The 20460-nt window shown below is 31.2% G+C and overlaps 1 protein-coding gene across 2 annotated transcripts in view; it reads left to right on the forward strand.

Annotated features, from left to right (window-relative positions):
• Nucleotides 1-20460, forward strand: part of tei (irregular chiasm C-roughest protein teiresias) — a 247109-nt gene that overhangs the window by 41456 nt on the left and 185193 nt on the right. For both annotated transcript variants that reach the window (XM_088185654.1, XM_088185656.1), the window contains exon 2: nt 11444-11632. In XM_088185654.1, coding sequence (XP_088041780.1) covers nt 11479-11632 — 154 coding nt within the window. In that variant the 5' untranslated portion in view covers nt 11444-11478. The remainder of the gene's footprint in view (nt 1-11443; nt 11633-20460) is intronic.

Genomic DNA, 20460 nt, shown 5'->3' on the forward strand with positions numbered 1-20460 from the left:
ATTCTCGACAAATTATTATTGTATGCTTTAGTTTTTTTTTGTTAGAACCATTTGCCTTGTTAAATAATACTTAAATCGCAACAATCCCTAAATGTACGCTAAATTTTAGGCAAGAATTAATCCTAAACTAAAAATAAATTTCTTGTTTAATTATACTATTTTTAAAAATTATACATGTTTATCAAATATTAGACCACTTAATAATATCAATGCGATAACATAAGATTGACTTTAGTAACTGCATAAAATTATTTAACAGCAAAATATGTTTTTGTTCCTAAAAAATATTTAATACTCTTATTAAAAAAACTGTTGGCAGTATTGTCGCATAAATTAAGTTTTATACTTTGACGAACATTTACTGAATTCCGCATAACAATATTTTCTTAAATACAAGTGTTTCTGAAACAATAGAAACCATTATTATTTTGCTGATTTCGATCTACAATCATTTAATATCTCACATATATTATATATTTTGGAGTTCAGAATTAAATTTGATTTTTTTTATTATCTATTACTCTAATTTTTAGACAGTTAAAAGTATAGTTTTTTTATATCATCTACTAACATATATATTTAACGTCGGTATACATTTCTTCATTATGGTGGTTAATATTTACTTGTGTGTATTCATTATATCTGATTGAATTACCTAGTAGGTACAGATTTATACTGTTGTAACGTATTGGGCTTACACCTATCATGATGCAAATAATAAATAAATACTAGTAAAAAAGAAGTATACTGGTAAGACACATTCACTGTAATATATACATATATTATAAACAACAATGTGACTTATTAAATCAAGTTTCTAGAAAACAAATTGTATTTGATTATTAATTTTGGTTTAAAATTGTGTTTGATTATTAATTTTGGTTTACATTTTTTTTTAATATAAAGCAGCAAAAACTGTCTTTAAACATAGTTCAATCAGAATAACTAAAAACTAAAACGTTAGATACATGTTTTTTATTTAAAATTAAACATTTTCACGTCAAATTAAATCTTTTACATAAAAACATATTTTTATTTTCACTATATTTTTAGACGATTTGGTGGATCCGCCAGAAAATTCCTAGTAAAAAAAATATTTTTTGAAAAGACTTCTACAATTAGAATCATAATTGGCGAATTTATTAGGTTATATTACATATATTGCGTTACTATGATGGCGAGTATCGTTTTCTCCGAGTAGTGGTGGAGAAACTGGCGCAGGGATGATGTCCGTGGAAGATCTGATGATCGTTTTCGGGAGTCTCAGGCCATATTTTTGCGTCTGTCGGTTTGGGCGCATCTGCGAGTGTCTGCTCTATCCTCACTGGAGAACAGCCTTAAATATTAAGTTCTGCCAAGCTTGCCAACAAATCACAATCATGCAGCGATCAATTAGCTAATCGTTGCACCTGCTTATAAGGTTGCATTTACGTTGCGCGCAACTACTCTTACGCGCGAGTTAGTCTTTTGAAAACTTTATACAGCATCACAATAACCAAGCTGGTTTCGAAACTGCGTTTCGAGATTTTATATATTTACTTAAAAACTCTAAAATTTTACACTAATTGATTCTAATAACTAAAATAATATAATTACGATAAATAAAATTAATTTTTAGTTAAAATCATATTTTAGAATATGAAAAATTTATTGAAATTTTTTTCTTAGCAACCTTATTAACAATATAAATATGTCTATTGATTTATAATCCAGTTATGATTTTTAAGCAGTATTAGCAAAAACCAAATACATTTTGAATCAGCATTAAAAAATATGTTTCCCCTCAAATACGCATATTGCAACAATACCGTAAATAAACAATACAAACAAGCGAACGTGAACGTGACTGTATACCTATTCTCCACTTCACCGCCATATTTCTTCCCCTTATAATAGGTTTCACGTGTTCCCGGCCTTTTTTTTACACCCCATTGCGTCTTCTTCCCTTTCGACGGCGCATATTTTCCGGTACTGTATTGTCACCCACCGGGAGTGTTGCGCTTTTACTCGTGCCTATACCTATGCCTCTTTTCAGAGCATAGATTTCTCCGCGACAAAAGGGATATCGGCGAATGTCTGAAACACTTGCCGCACATACTCGACGGCCCGGGCCCGATCGTAAAACCTAATGGGTCACATTTTAATAAACAGACGTGTGTATAATGCGAAACGTGTGCGGGGCACGCGAGATCGTATACTCCCCTATACTTCCGAGCTTGTTTTCCCGGCTGCGGACACGGGTATGAATCCGGTAAAGAGAAAGAAAAACTTTACGTCTTTTGACGTATACGTATGTGTGTGTATGTACATTTATCAGATTCTAGTATATCCGGCTTTACCGAATTGAACAGTTGTTTAGCTATATATCAATTCGATAAATATAGGGGATTTTATACACTATCTAGGTAAGTTCAATCCATCTTTTACGATAGTCTTTACAGACGCATACAGGGCCGCCGAAAGCGAATCCGGGCCCTGGGAAAACAATGATTCCGGGCCTCATGACAAAAATTACGTTTTATATTTTTTTACCATCGTAATATAATTTATTGAATATATAATAATAGGTGAAAGTTAACCCTTTCTATGCTACAAATTTGCCACCATTGCGATATATTTTCTGAAATCATATTTTATGCGAAATATTTTTTAAATATCTAACTTTTTAAATTAATTAAAATATTTACCTGATTTTTAGTGGTGTTCTCTTGCTGCTCAGTGTTGCCATATAGTTAATTTTCAGGCGCAAAAAACAATTTGTTCCCTCTCCCCCTCCTCTCGACATGCCTGAACGTATATATACATATATAAGATATAATATTAGTAATCGCATAGTATATTTTAAGAAAATTTGCAAGTTAAAAGAAAGGCGGATTGCACCCTGGCATTTGTGTGTAAATTAGCTCATTTACAAACAAGGATCTATAGTCGATGATCTGTTTTTAATTATAAACTGCAATTCTATATTTTACTATAGATTTATTTTTATGCGCAGTAAAATTATATATATATTTACTTACTATTATTATAAAATGTTTCCCTTTCAAGTGATTCCACTGCTCTGGTTTATTGCTTTTGCCGTCAATGCTTGACTTCCAAAAAATATGTATTTTTGCGCTTTCTCATTTTAATTTATTTTGTCGTTTCTGATGGGATAAATTTTTATTTACACTACATTTAAGGTTCTAGTTCATATCTTATACCTATCCTTAAATTTTCTCTATTTCTAGTATTAAATCTTTACACATCTAGATTTTTTAATAAATATTATCTTATATGAACAACTCAATGCCTAAAAAGCAGTTAACATTTAACAAGCCTGACGAAAAGGCGAGTTCATGTGGGGCGCTAAAATTGTATTACATAAGAAATAGTTAAGCTTATAAAGGTATTTATATATTTTGCTTCCTCGAACGTATTTGGTTATACAATTAAGTTGCCTGTATTTGCCACTCACGTTTATTTTCAGTTTATAAATTATTTTTAGGTTTTAACAGTTGAAATACGACTGTGTCCTGGCTTCTGTGGCAAAGGTGTTTATTTTTATATTACACAAAGTTATATTTGGTATTATAACAATTTGCATTACGTTCACGTACAACTTGTATATAGTTATTATTGTATACGTAAAGTGCTCTTTTATTATCTGCGTCTGAAGGAACCAGTCGATTTCGAAGCGTGTTGAACTCTGGATTAAAAACAAAAGAGCTGGAACAAGGTGACGTGAAGAGAGAAGCAGCTGATTTTTTTATATTTCCTGCTTGTCGTTGATCTTCTGCTCCTATTGGTAGCAAGTTTATTAAAACTTATCGAGCTTTCCAATGATGTTGTCGAGATGATATTTATACACATGGTCAAACTGAGCAGCTTTTATTCTTATCAACTTTTCACATTAAATACATTTTTGATCAAATGCAAAAGAACAATAGTAGTATATAAAACCGGAATATAGAACTCAAGTACGACTGAATATTTTATGATTACAAAAGTAATTCTTAAAATATTTGTAACCAAAGAAATGTGATTTCTACCGTTCAAATTTATATTTAAAGTTAGGATTTTTATAATGATGGCTAAATTACCACATACAAGTTTTTTCAATTAAACATTTCTGAAAATATCTTAATTTTGCATCTTATTATATGTATGTTTCACTCGAAACTAATGCCTAGTCAAGGGTATTAAGACAGATTGCGTCAGAGACAGCGCGTTCACCAGTTTCTCAAACTGTGTGTACATTAAATTGTATTTTTAATTTTATAAATGTATGTCATGTATAAAAATCATCTTTCTAAAAATAGATATTGTCCTTATAACCACATTCACAGTATATTATACATATACATGTAATTGTTTACAGATGGTCCCGTTAAGTGTAAGTCAAGTCCCCTTTTAGAAGATTTATTATAAAGGCACAAACGCCCTGCCAAATGGAAAAAAAGGAAAAAGTAGACGAGGTACATTTTGGAAAAGGATTTTCCGGTCTTCCCTGTTTCGCTCGACTTTCACGTTTCTAAAAGCACGGCTTTATTCGAGACAAATCAATTAAAATTTGTTCGAGTGGAAGAAGCTTTAACTGCAAACGTTTACCAGAGTAATCTAGACAGTCTCATTTTTTTATTAGTATTTTTACTTCTTGTCTATAATAACGTTCGCCACTCTTCCTGGGTTGTTTTCTAAAACAATACATTTGCTTAGCGTTAATTTATTCGAAACACTTTCAGGGTGCGCATCTGGTAATTTATTATTGAAATTAAAATAAGCGCTGAATACTAAGCCACCTCAGAATACTAATTAACAACTTAGTCTTTCATCGTACTTTAGCCGCCGGCAACTTGTGATTTCGTGAGCATTTCAAATAAATTATTATTGCATTATTACTATAATGTTAAATCAAAAACTATGAATATAAAAGTACAAATAAATATTGGTCAAATGCTTTTTTATTTATTTTTGCAATCCTCAATAAAACTATTTTAACGAATATTTCAAAGTCATCGGTAAAATATAAAAAATATGATTAATTAAAAATATTGTTGGCTGTCATTGAAACTCTAAAGAATTCTCAATGACATACATACATAAGAAAACATATGCTCTAAAATTTAAAGAAGCTAAAGAATAAAAATTACTATCAATTTTCTCCACAATAGTGCAACAGTTTATTTTATAGGCTTAAATAATTGATACAAAATTATTTGATAGCACACATATTTTTTCATTTCTTTTATATGTATATATTCAAAGAACTGCGTGACCCTCAATTACTCCTCGTTGCAGTTTTCGCTGCTTTCTACCTCTAATGTCACTTTCGCACCCTCATCCAAGCACTTAGGGCGTGTTATATTATGCTTAAGTATAAGTCGAGTAAGTAAAATACGATAAGGCGAAAAGTATTCCGCCAAAGCGGCCGCAAGTCCGTTCTAATTAAGGAAGCTGCAGGGCTGTTTGGTATTCTTCCAAAAATCTGCGCACAAAGGCACTCCGCTTCTTTGTGTGCAAAAAAGGTCGAAATTATCGCCAAGACTCGGTGAAGTTCCGAGAGCAAGTGGAATTAAATGTATGAATATATTAACGTCTCGACAAAAGTGCCACGTACCATCAGAACAAAAGGGCGCCTCTTCCAGCTCTAGAATATGACTTCGGGGCCGAAATGCGAACGGATACACTCGATGGTCCATTTTCGAACTTTTGAATGCCTACAATGCTCCTCTGATACGACATTAACGGCAACGATTTTCTCGGCATCCACCGGTTATTGCCGGAATTCCTACGGGGGCCAGGGATCAACAGAAGAACGACCTTTTTTGAGAGACGTTCTCGTAGTGAACCCGACCATTAGTAGTCCCAATGGTGAGGTAAATTTGGCTGTCGGCGAAAATATTTGTCTATATGTCCCGGATAATGCGGACAGATAGGAAGGTATTATATTTCTATTATATAAATAATATATTGGGCGAAATATTTTATTGGCCTGTGTTATGCACCAAGATTCCTTAATATCTATTGAGATAAATAGTTATATAAAAGACAAATTCTAGCTATTCATATTCTATTATATATTTTTTTAACATTCGTAATACTGGTCCATCTTAAATTTATTACCTGGGTTTGAAACCTATATAAACATTAATATTTAATTATATTTCTGATCAATCATAGCTGATTAAACTTTTCTGGAGTTTTCTCATCACACGGATGAATATCGTAATAATTATTAGGTATACAACATTCTTTAATAATTGTAATAAGCTACTCAGCATGTAGAGAATAAATAATAAAATCATCTGTAGTCAAACTATTTCATTGTATAAGAAACACTTTATTTTTATTTTATATTTAGTTTTGGCATAGCCAGCAAAAATAGAGAGTAGTTTTAATTTTTTTATTTTTCCATCATTGTTTTGGATTTACATCATTGTTTATTTTATGTACTATCAAAAATATTTGCGATATGTATGAAGCAGATTTCATTAAGTTCGATTCACACAGTAGTGGTTTACGAAATTCCGATACAAACATTTTCCATTGATCTGATATTCTTTAAAGTCTGATTATAACAAGTTATAGGTCGTAATTGACCCTGCTATACCACATTGAATATATGAATCAATCGTTCAAGTGTGGTAATGCTTTCTCGGATACATGTATAGTATGGAATGGTTTTGCGGTACGACGTTTGGTCTCTTCGTCAGTTGTCAGTTCAACACGTGAACGACAAACAGACAAGCCTTTTTTGCATAGATAGAAAAATAAATATAAAGGACGTAATAGCGTAGGTCGTAACGTCTCAGACTAGTAACTCTGAGGTTGCGGGCTCGAGCCCCGGCAGCGGCACTCGAATTTTTATTTATAAAAAACCGGCCAAAGCTCTAGTGACATATATCGATTTTAAATTGTATAGCACATAATAATTTATAATTAATAATATTGATGCCACCCATTCCCAGACTTTCAGTCTGGTGGTTAATACTTACTTGTAGATATTCATTATGTCTGATTGACTTACTCAGTTGGTACAGAATTGCCCGTTGTAACACATTGAAAAGCTGAAGACTAATATTGGGTTGTTGGACCAAAAATAAATAAATAAAAATCAGCATTACCAAGATTTATCTTAGCAATCAACAAGTTGTCCTTTATACTAACTGACAGTGCTTCTGTTATATTTTATAATAAGAAAGGACTAACATTAGTAGTAAATGGCCGTACTATATCGCACACTTGTTAATTGAAATATTACACATTATATATCAAAAAAATTGTGTGTCGGCACAATACATTTTATAAGATCAAAGCGATCATCGTTAATTTTCAAGATTTTTTAAATACATTAATAAATAGTATTATAATGAATAAGAGGTAAAAATTAAACGTTTCTATGATTTGAGAAATTTAATAATTAATTCGTATTTATAATATTTTAATGTGCGTTTTTAATATGAAAAAAAATACAATAAAATCAGGTTAATCTTCTATTTAGAATTGTAACTTAAATCACTTTAAAAAGCTGTCAATAGGATAAATAAATATTTGTTGATCACATAACTTTTTCTCGAGTGAAGCTTAGAAATAGTAAAATTAGTTAATAATGAAAAAAATTGATAAAAATAAAATAATATTTTAGTTATTAATAATAAAATAAATATGGTTCGTATATATTATTTTTGTTTAAAATATAATAATTGTCTAAATAAGCTCATTAGTATTATGGATTACATAGTAGTCATAAAAATATAATAAACTAATCAATTTTTTATTTGCCGATGGCACTTAATAGTTTAACTCTTGACGTGTATTTAAAAAATCAGATACTTTCGAACTTATTCGTAATTCGCTCGCATTCGGCTGTGTTTTTCTACCGGTACCAGATTTTTTCTTGATTAAATAAGAGAAAATTAAGAGTCCGCCCAGGGCGGTCGCCCGAATCTGTACGTTTTATTAATTAAACGGAATTAGTACTGAGAATTGCTACATCGGTGATTGCGGCGCGTGTTTACACGGAATCGCGTTTCTGGATCGATTTACTTGCATCCCTCGCAAAGGGTTGCTTCGCGCGCGAGCTGAATATAAACGAGGGGGGTGGTCCATAAATTGAGAGATGGTCCTGTGATTACCCCCGACGGTGGCTCAATTAATTAACAGTCTTTCGATTACGATTTGAGCTGGAGCGCTTTGGGGGCCCGCACCCGGATATCGCGCATGGGGGTGGCGAATGTGTGTGTAGGTGGCGGGGGTGCAGATTTCGCGAGGAATTCTCGCGATTCTGCACAGACACCGGGTCGTGCAAAATATGAGGTTTTCAACCCTGGCGCAATGGTTAACGCCAACTGCGCGGAAAATATATTTAAGAATTCGCGCAAAAAATACAAGGTGTCTCGTAAAGAAATTCGCATTTGTTTGCGATATTTTGACATTAGAATAACAAGGATTTATAACATGAAGATAAAATATAATATTATCATGATGTTTTTATACTATATGAATAAGCCAGAAGTATTTGTACATAGTGGGTGAATAAATTATTATATTATTAGAAACGCCTATATTCCCAAGACATAATATTGGAAGCACAATTACAGAATGATACAGATCCAAACGCTTATCTAAATACTAAATGATGTTTCAAAAATAATAGCATGATTAGCACAACTACATGTTCTAGTGTAAAATACACATTTACAAATTTAATCATTTTTAATATATATAATCATGATAAAATTGCACGTTATGCAATTAATTAAATAAATATAAATGTTTAATTGTTATCCCGTGTGGCATACATTATAAAAAACTTGATTCATATTTTGGAAAGTTGCTGTGAAGGTTACGGATTATTTAACTTTTTAACTATTATAGATACTTGATTGTCTCGTGTTTTTGTTTATCACTAAATTGGTTATTATGATATATGTATTGTTTTTGCAGAATTGGTTGCATATATACATATAAAATTTACTTGTTTTTTTTTTGCTTGATTTTAAAAGTACTACTATATTTATTTTTATTGTTAATTCTTATCAGCAATACACTTTATTTCAAAATAATTTCCATTAAACACTCGAAACAATGTGATGAAAAAAATAAAATAAAATACATCATGTATAGCTGATAACAAACCCCTGGAAAAATTTGCTATGAAATCTAATACTAATATAAACAATTTATATTATTCTGTATAACATAGTAGTATTTTATATTTAAAATAAAACTAATTTATGAAGCACCCAGTACTGTGTGCAACTGGGGAAGCATATGAAACATAAATCGATTGCAGAGTGGAGGTTTAAATGTAAAAAATATGCGTTTTCTGAACTTATAAGATGTACTAGGCGCAACCATTAAAAATCGTTCAGCCTATTTTAAACGATTTTTCATAGCATTAAAATAACTTAATACCTGACGTAATTCAACTGACATTAAATACATATAGCTTAAGAAATACTAGCAAATGGGCTGGCTTTGACGCAATTAGTTTTGATACATTTAATAGCGCACTTAATATAAGATATTTATGTATATGTATAAAATTATACACGTGCAACAAATATATACAAGTTGCAAGATACACAAAAATTCTTAGGATTAAGATTTAACTGCCTATTTAAAGGAAAGATATGCTTTGTTTTCAATGTGCTGTTGTTTATACAGTGAAAAATCTTTGTGACGAATACCGAAATAACGAAATTCCCAGTATAACGAAATATTTTGATCCGAATTTAAGAATTACGTTACAACTTTACACAATATTTCTCCGAATTCAGTTCGTCCTTGACTTGGCGTGTGCCGGATGTGCTTACAAGCGACATTCAAGTTGTTTCGATGATCCTCAAACTTTTTTTATAAAACATTTTTTTCACAATTTTTATTGTGTTTCATACAGTATCCTTAAAAATGGACAAAAAACGATCTGTAAACCTTATAAGAGGTTATTTTGATGCTGTAGTAGAGTAAGCTCGGGATAAGGATGCCGGTTTGTTATTGTGTGCGTGTACATGTATATGAGTAGGAGAAGCGATGTAGCGTGTACTTCGTTGTCTTGCTTTCTCTTTTAAGGACAGTCGCTGATTCGTCAACGCTGGTATTCGTCATTAAAGTGCAGTGTAGCACAGAAGTTCGATCTTCTCTAGTGATTTATTTTAAATAATTTTGTGTTGATATTGGTTTAAAACCCAGATATGCACACTGTCCCATGGGTAGGTCACTAAACTCATGCCACTGTTTTTTATTTATAAATGAAATTTTAAGAGAACAAAATGGGTTAATTGATATCAAGGCTTCAAATATACACTGTAAGTTATTCGTTCTCTAACCCGTGGATTAAAATATTTTAATTATTTTTCCATTAATCCGTATGTTGTTGGGTTTTTTATACTATTCTCTGTAAGGCTTAAAAAAGTTATTATTCTTATCGTTGCGCCAATGATAATTTTTTAATTTATTCAATGGATTCTAATGATTTATTAGAGTCGTCGAGCCATTAAGCAATTTGCGAAAAAATTCTTTCCTCATTTTACATATTTTTGCTTTTGAAGAATAGCTAAAGACTTCATTATTTTTTTGACTAGTGAAAGATTTTGAATTTTGCAAATATTTAATTAATGACATCAATGTTTGTTTTTTTCGATTATATAATATATTTTAATTGTCCGTTGAAATTTCCATCTTAGCTCAGATATATGTATGTTAAATAAACATATGTTTTCTTTTAAAATAAAAAAAAGAAATATTCTGAGCGAAATTGTTTTGAGCCACACAGTTCACGCACACAATAACAAACCGGAATCCTTATCCCGAGCGTACTCTAATATGGTAATAAAAAATAAAATAAAAATATGTCATCTTCCTTACATTCAATATAATGAATTTTTTTCTTTGGTATTGTGAGCATCGCTATACTGAGATTTCACTGCATTAAGTAATTAATAAACGTGATATATTAAAAAAAAAATCTTAAAAGCACAATTATATACAACAAAGCCATTTTATTATTCGCTATTTTAAAATATATTTGCAGATATATTTATGTGTACTGATAATATCTGTAACATGTGCTACTATTTAAACTTTAGTGGTAATATTAAAAAAAATATGTATTTACTTAAAATTAATTTTAAAAATATTTCTATAACCATATTAAGAACTTTATATACATAGTTTTGTGTTACTTATCTAGTACAAGAAAATACTAATAATTTAAGAGTATATAAGCAATATGGTTTGAAGGATGTATACGTGTTATATTATTGCATTTTAAATGAATTTTTGTGTAGTTTGCGGAATATTTTATATGTTTAGTAATATATTTTTATAATTAACTTTTATCGTCATTTATAAAACCTAAGACCAGTATTCCGGATCGATTTCTGATAAGTTACTATTATGACACATCTTTGTGACAAATTAGAAGATATTTCTAAAGATTTCCTTTTTTTATTTTCAGACAATGAAGTGCCACCTAGATGAAGTGATGTGATCATGACAGTGATAAAGTGCTCTGCAAGTATTCTTGCGAGAGGCTCGGCAAGAATAACAAGCATCCACCGCAAGAGCATAAGGAAGTCGATAACGGCGAAATGGAAACTTCTTCTGCTCGCTGCTGTGACTGCTGTCTTCTTGTCTCCCGTGACCGGTGAGTTTATTTCTCGGTGTTTTATTATTCCTTATTCAACTTCTTCTTGCTTATATTTTTATATTTTCTTTCCGCTCTCGTCGTATAAATCATACGCAAGTGCCGATTTAATGCGTTAAGCGAGCGTGTAGGAAATTTTGTAAACAGAGCAAAACTTTGACTTGTGTATGAAATATATATGGTGTAACGCTGTTATGTAAGAGCATTAGATATACCATAAGTTTATATAAGATTCTTAGTCGATGACAACGTTATCTGGGTATTAAAATCTATTTATATACATATGTACAATAAACGTACCAGTATATATTAATTAATTGTTAAAATATTAGTTTTGCTTAATTTCCAATAATGTAAGTTAGAATTGCTGAAACATTATATTATTATTTTAAAGCTTAAAATAGTTTCTTTAAGGACAGGTAAAAAAAATAGTTTTAACTATACTGCTAGTCTTTATTAAATTAAAAATCAAAGCAAAAGTTTAAAACTATTGCAAGGGCTGTAATCTACGTGTGTGGCTTGATATAATAATTTTATTTCAAATAGTTTTATGGTTATTTAATAACAAGTTTTCAACTATAGCTTATAATTATCAATTAGGTATAACACTTAACTTGATTACTTCTATGTATAGAGGAAAAGATAGTCAAAACCTTTTGACAAATTTGCGGTTAAATATAATCCGTAAAACATATATTTAGCTCTATTTTAATTGCATGATTTACGTTTTTCTTTTTTTTGAGTGAATATGAAAGAGATTCTGAAATTGTTGAATAGGTGACTTTTATCACATGAAAGCTTATCTCTTTTGAGGGATTTTTAAACTTTAAATACTAAAAACTACTTGTCTCTCTGGAATTAAATTATCATTTTTATTTATTTTTTAAATATTATTTTTATGGTTTTACTACTCTTTTATAAATATACAATAATATATTAATCGGTTAATAATCATTCTTTAATCTAAACAAATATTGAATAAAATAAAATCAAAACTTAGATCTGTAGTAATCTCACAATTGTACAGTATCTATTATATAGAAAGCAGGGAGCCATAACGATACTAACTAAAGTGTGCCTCGAGTAATTATCGGTTGTATTGTTATACGTGTCACGTAATTTCGTCACGTCTGGACTTTCTCTCATTACGCGCGTTCGTGTGGATTAAAGGATGGAAAATAAGAGAGTGGTGTTAATGTGCGTGTATATGTGTGTTAATACTTGAAAAGCATAGATTGGAAAACTTTTCTACCCTGTGATTAGCAAGTGAAAAAGCCAGCTATTGGTCACTATATCGTTTTTTTCTGAATGTAACTAATATTTTTTATAAGGGTTATTATTTTTTTCTGTATCATTTGGAAGCAAAAGTTAACGCCAAAAATGAATGATTGCCGCATGACATCTGAGAATGTTGATTACAAATAGCCTCAAAGCATTTTTATTATATTTTGTACACATTAATTAAATATAATTAATTAAACTGTACAACATGTTCCGCTTTAACGGTTAAATTATTTATCTATAGAAATACGCTGTATGTAAATATTTACGCAATTTTTTTGCCATCAAAAAAAATTAAGCGTACGTATCTTACATATATTTACCGTATTAGTAATAAAAGTAGTATTTATTTCAGATTCACACTTAAAGTCATTAATAAGTAAATTATATGAATAACATCTTAAATTGATGTTTTATTTATGGTTTCTAGTTAGTTAAGAATGATTGCAACCATTATTATTTTTTATTTTTATTAGCCATTATTTAATTTTTTATATTAATAAATGTATTTTTGTTATGACATAAAAATGTCATACACACAACAAAACAGCAATTTATGTAAAGGTCAAAGAGTGGATGTAATTTAAATGTATTTGCAAAAATTTAAACATTAATATATCAGTAAACGAAATATTAATTTATATTACGCTTTCAAAAATAAGCTTAAGTGGCTCAGAATATTTGTAAAATGTAAGGTTAGACCAGGACTTGGACCCTCTTAGAAAATTATAAAATTAGTTTTATGTTTTTAAAAATATTTTTTTTATCACAAATGATAAGTAGAATAAAAAAAACGCATAACTAGAAGCTCAACTTTTTCATTTTAAGTGCAGACTGAGTATGCAGATTATTTTACATTATAGGCTAAAAAGAAATATTTCGCATTTTTCTAATGGCAAATCAACAATGCTTACACATTTTTTAATGTGCACTTGGTGTACATCACCGATACGTGCAGACATAGGCTATACTTCTAATAAAAAATGAGAAATCATATAAAATTAAATTATAATCATATTGCAAGTTATTATGATGGGCTAGTTTTGTTTTCTCCGAGCAGTGGTGGAGGAGCTTACGCAGGGATGATGTCCGTTAAAGATCCTCATGGGTCTTGTAGGTGGAAGTGACAGTGTCTGGAGGTCAGTTCCTCTCAGGCAGTATCTTCGCGTCTATCACTGGGTGCGCGTTTGCCAGACGAGTCTGTTAATGTCTGCGAATGTCTGTACTCCTTTATTAGAGATCAGCCTTAAGTTTTGAGGGCTGCAATGCTTGATAACAAATCACAATCAAGCAGCAATCATCCAGCCAATCATTGAACTCGCTTCTTAAAACAACGAAATATGTATAAGCATTTAGAAAGTGACATTTGCTTAATGGACATTGTGTAACGTAAATGTTGTGCTTTTTATTTTCTGTTAATATATTGTTTCTCGTGACTGTTTCACAACAAAGATTCTTTCAATGCATTGGAGAATCTTTGAGTGTTATTTATGTAAAACGCATTTTTTCTATTCGTAACGAGGGCTTTTGTGCGGTCCCATCCTTTAGCTTATCCTTATTGATAAATAATCATTTTTGGTCACAATCATTTATGCGAGTTTCAAAAATAATATTGTTTCCAACTAAGGTCTTTTTTATTTTCACGTAGAAAACCCTTACTTTTTTAAAGAAAAATCCATCAAAACACACTTAAGTAAACAAAAAACATACACAAAAAAATTTTGATATATAAATTTAACTTCAAAAAGTAAGATTTAAATAGACTTTAAATTCGGTATTGCTACGATTGCAAACCTAAAATCTTAATTGATCAAAAGAACGGTTAATTATATAAGTGTATGTTTTTTCTTAACCTCAAACCATTTAAAATAAAGCAATAAAAATAATTTATAATACACCTTTATTATTTTACAGCTCAACCAGTAACTTGTATTAAATTTTCTTAATTTTTAATAATTAATAGTATAATATTTTTCCCAATAATCATATTTTTATTTGTTCGAGAAGCATTGTTTTAAAGAAAAATATTATAATCCGAAGTTGAATGTAGGAAAAATCAATATTTGATGAAAAGCGGATTTCCGCAAAGGATATGTTGAAATAAATTATGTGAAAACTTTCCTTGTTTTTTAACTAATATATGAAGGTAATTCTTTATTGTGTTTGAGACTGTGTGAGTTAAATATATAAAAATACTGAAAAGGCACGGTAACCAAGTATTGGATGCGGTTTTAATACCACCTAACAATACATTAAATAATGTTATTTTAACCGAATCACTCCTGAAATTTTCATCGGTATTTGAACCTTGACAGTCCGACGCACCTTAACCATTTAGCCATCGCCTTCTACGTTTCCTTACAATAGCAGTTCGGTCGAAATGACGACATTGACATAAAGGTATGGCGAGCTGAAGAAACCGCACACGATAGGGTCACGACCCCCGGGAATGCGAGAAATAAAGGGAGACTCGGGCTAAGTAATCTGGAGTCCCATAAATGTACACGGATCGTGTAATCGATGTTGAAATTCTCACTAGGGAGATCTGCGGTAACTAGTTGTTCCTGGAAGTTACATTGCATCTCCTGGGAACGGATCCCGAGTCGATTTGCCAACGAACCCGGACCATTTATAGCTTTCGTGTTAATAAGCATAATTTAATGAGTCGATTGCCCTCAGAATGTTCTTGTGTACAAGACTATCGAATATATAAAGTGATACAGAATGATTACTATGAAAGTTTATATTAACAAATAAAGCTAGGAAAGGGAAATATTAAAACAAGTGTAGTGTTTTTGGAACAACACAATCTTCTGCACAACAATTGCAACATTTTGTTAGATATTCTGAAATATTTTTTTACCTTGCTAGATTTTTTTCAAATATCCTTATCTCACAAGTGAATATCATAAATATAGTTTAGTCGCATTTTTACTTGTTTTTAGCTTACTATATTAAGTTAGTCGTATGTGCTGCGCGTGTAAGGTCACAATCTTACAATGCCTCTCTTTTTCTTACCCATTGGCTACTGTGAGTCAATAACTCATTATTTTTTAACCGCGCCACAAAAAAGCACAACATAGACCAATTTCAGATTTTGGCTCGCGCTAAATTCCAATTACGGCGACGTAATTTTCACACGAGCGAAAAAATATATAAAAAGGGAAAAGAAATTGCCGCTCGGCCGAGCGGGAGATAAGTAATCGAATTAGGCGTGCGTCGGCAATTTATGATTGTCTCAAAAGTGGTCGCCGCAGGGTTAGAGCACCAAGGAATGGAACAGGGATAGTTGGCCGACGTTTCGGCGCTTTTATTGCCGTCGTTTTCCGGACGCGCGCTAATTAAAGCCACGACGCCAGCGCCACTTCCGGTTACTTTTATTTTTATGCCCGGCCGTTATCTTTATTTCTCGCACAATGAGAATGATGTATGGAGAGAGGGAGAGAATGAGAGGAGAGACAGAGAACCGGATGATAAGTTCCAGGAGATTCGTGGCAATAAGCAAAATGGCAAAAAACAACCTTTCGTTTAGCCAATGTTTTTGACAAGAGTTATTTACGGCGTCTCCAGTATATTCAAATTAAGTTTAGGGCTGACTGTGCAGGATTAAATTGGTTATATAATTTTGGACCATCAGGATATTTATTTATTTATTAGATACCAGTGGTACTCAAGATTAAGATTTGATAAGATAACTTTCATTTTTATATGTAAATACCTATATTGGTATTGTATATAGTTCCTTAGAAAGAACAGATCTATATTACTTTGCCCTTTATAAAAGCGATTTAATTTGTTTATCTATTGCGGCTAATAAAATATATTTATTGTGTTAATATACAGTGCTGGTGTTTCGTATCGCTATTTTGTGTCAAAGAATAACAAGTCGTCTTAGGTGACAACTAACGATTGAAGTTGGAATGATGCTCATGTCAATAGCAAAACTTCGAAGTGGTATGCCGTTATAAACTTGACTGAATAGTCGTGTTTTTGCTTTGGTATTTATGACTAAATTAAACTATATTTTGCCGAATTTAATTATGTTGATTATGAGTACTTACGTCCCTTTATATAATTTTGGCAAAGGGAAAATAACTTAGCTATTAAAAAAATTTTTTTTAATAGCTTCATTACTTATCTTGCTTAACTTTCGGATGTTTCCTTACTATCTGAAAAGCAGCCAAATTTATGGTAGTGTTTTTTTTTAATAAAAACCTTTAAAAAAATGATAGTCAGACAAATTATTGTCGTAGTAACCCATTATCGTAATTAAAAAATATCTTATCACACCAAAAATAATTACTTGGTAAAAAAATTATTAAGGAACAATTTATTTTTTGACGTTTAATATGCTAAATCAACACATTATTGCTAATTTTAACATTAAGAAAGATTTTTTAATGCTAGACTTAAAAAAGCATTCGACACTGTCTGCCATATTATTTATCTTAATATAAGGCTCCTGATTATCTTGTACATATTCACTTAAACCTGAAAAGTCAAAGCTTGGGTTGGAGGACGCTCTTCTTCATTCTATAATACTGAATTACTATTTAAAAAAAATTGTCAATATACGCTAACGACACAATTTTCATAACTAGTTCTTACGGTTTTAACCCTTTAAACGCCAGCGACATTTTAGTGAGTCACATGAAAAATAGTTTCTTAGAAGAAAAGCAAAAAAAAACATTACTAGAAGTTGAATGCATACTCATTTATCAAAAATATTATCTTAAAGATTAAAAAAAGCTTCACAATAAAGTGTTATGCATGCACTACACTCTCTGGAAGTTGTCCGACCGGAAGTTACAACTGAAGTCCGCCGAGACCTACGACTTCAAGTAAGCGACCACACTGTCGTGAATGACGTCTGGACGGCGGCTTCTGTCACGTACAGCTGGCATATTTACGCGCGATCAAAAAATGTGCCAAATAATCGCAATTTTTAAATTTTCATATTATTAAAATTACGCTAATGATAATTAAATTAAGTGTGTGGGCACTCACCAATACAATATCAGTGAAAACTTTTCGGTTGTAAATATTCAATTTACGCAAAATCTTTGTCGGCTTTTGCAAAATGCCGACAAAGAATACAGAATACGAACACTACATCTGTGACTATCCTAGAACTTGTCGCCATCGATTCGTTATGGTGTGACATTTATATAAGCCGATCTAGGAAAATACATAAGGATATTCGTTAAATTTTTTTAACAAAATCAGCTACCACTAATTATTTAATTTTATATGAAAAAAAATATAATAACGATATCTGTTAGAAGAATATACTATCAAACATATAATTAATCTCTTTTGATGCCCTAAAATATTCAAATATGTCAGTAAGAGTCTGTTGAAGTCCCCGATAAGCATGTAGTATTATAACTTGACCACGTGACCACGATGCAGCGCTCGACATACGTGTTAACCATAGGACGCATACGCGCATACTGAAATTGAACCGAGTTTATTGTTCTATCTTAGTTTGCGAAACACCATATCATTATCTCTCTCACTCTCGTCACACGTGAGAGAGCGAAAGGGAAAGTATCTCACCACTCTTGCTTGAAAGAGTAGCTCCGACTTCGGTCCTTTTGCCGACAATTTTCGGAAGCATTCAAAGCTGGCCAAGTCGACTGAATTACCCTCACTTTACCTCCCATTCTCAGTAACCTCGGACAATCGAAGTAACCTACTATATTCTCCATCCTGGGCCAACCTTGGCCAACTTCCAGAGAGTGTAGTGTAGGCATTTAAGAAGCACCCTAAAACAGTTAAAATAAATAGAATTATACATTTATGATAGAGCTATGATATAATGACATGGCGCTTCACTTCTTTAGGAGCATCCAAGCTGAAATGAAACACCAAATTTCATCCCTCTTTTTGCAAGGATACGTTAATTATTTTTAAAGTTAGTTTTATATTATGTTATTAATTTTATAAAAATTAAAACATGAGACATCTAAAAGCAGAAATAGATATATTACATATATAGATGGAGTATGTATTAATAAAATATTATTAAAGAGCTAGAAATTATTTAAGCAGTTTTAAATAAAGTCAGAATATTTTCTTATTAAATTTTTAATACAGTATTTTAATATATAAATCCTTTATTGTCCAATAAAATACGCAATTAAAGATTACTTTTTTTCTTAAATGCATCTTAGCTTGCAGTGTTTTATATCTTTCTTAACTTCTCGAGCAACCCGAAATGTCTTTTCTTGTTCTTTTATTATCTACAAAATATAATTTTAATCTTTTTAAGTAGTCAGCAAAATGTCGTAGTGTCTTAATGCCGTCGCTTAGAAGAAAAAGAGCTACACGAGTGGTAATTCGAGGCGGCGAGCAATTAATATCGGGCTAAATGTGGCGGAATTGTGGTGCCGCAAATGATATATAAGGCATACGTCTGGACGAGGGTTGATAAGCGGTTCAGTTAGGTGTGTGCGGTGGTTGTGGGATGAAATGAGGTGAATCGGATTCGGTTAGGGCGCCTACTGTGTGAAAAGTGTGCCGCGTCGTGGGGGCGAAACTCTCGCACCGGTTTTCTTTTCGGCCTTTATCTCGGAAACGCTTGATGAAGCGTAAGTATGCCAGGTGATTTTTGATTTATACACCGGTAGTGGGAGAGTGAGCCATAGGCAAACTTTGCCAATCGTACACTGTAAAAACAAAACAAAATTCCAATAAATAAACCTAAACCTTCATGCTGGATCATGGTTATAATTTGTTTCAATAGAAGTTCTGAGCTAGTGATATTTTTCATGATAAAATTAATCTTATGAAAATTTAACGTCGGATTAGTGTATGAATTTTTCTACCCCATTACATTCGTAAGTTATGGACAAGATTATTTGGGTTAATAATGAAAATTATGATAGAGATTGACTGTGTCTTAAATAATATGTATCCTAAAGAAAGCGACCGCCGTTACGTCCTATTTCATTTGTATATTATTAATAACTTTTAAATGTTATTTTAACAAGTAAATGTCAAAGATCGACTAAATGTTACTAACATTTGTCTTTAAGTATAATATATTATCTTTGCGCTGAAGTAGCTCATTGTTTTTTTAATGCCTAATATGTACGACTTAGCTATTTTTTTAATCATAACAATATTTATACTCACTGTGACGAACATACTGTAGTCGTATATGTCCAAGGATGAAATCCACGCCTTTGGATAGAGCTTTGGAAAAGGAATCATGCATAAAACGTTATTCATTTCAAGGGATGCATTTTATGTTAAACAACGTTTACTTAGTTACATAATTTTGCATTTAAATGTAAATTAAAACGGTTTACTACTGGGAACGAGTTCGACAGCCATTACGCGAAAACATTACGATGGCCATATCCGCCATTTTGCACATATTAACAACTTGGCGAGTCTAACAATTTTATTTTGTAATTTTTCCATATTTTTTTAAAATTAATCACTGTAATAATTTGCACTTCTTTTACACTTTTTATTCTTTTAAATATTAGTTTTAATATATACAAATGGCGAATCTAATGCAAAGTTAAAACAGTTAT

This window comes from Plectrocnemia conspersa, unplaced genomic scaffold, assembly GCF_051122295.1.
Source record: "Plectrocnemia conspersa isolate PC_06_02 unplaced genomic scaffold, ASM5112229v1 ptg000005l, whole genome shotgun sequence".
Taxonomy (NCBI): Eukaryota; Metazoa; Arthropoda; class Insecta; order Trichoptera; family Polycentropodidae; genus Plectrocnemia; species Plectrocnemia conspersa.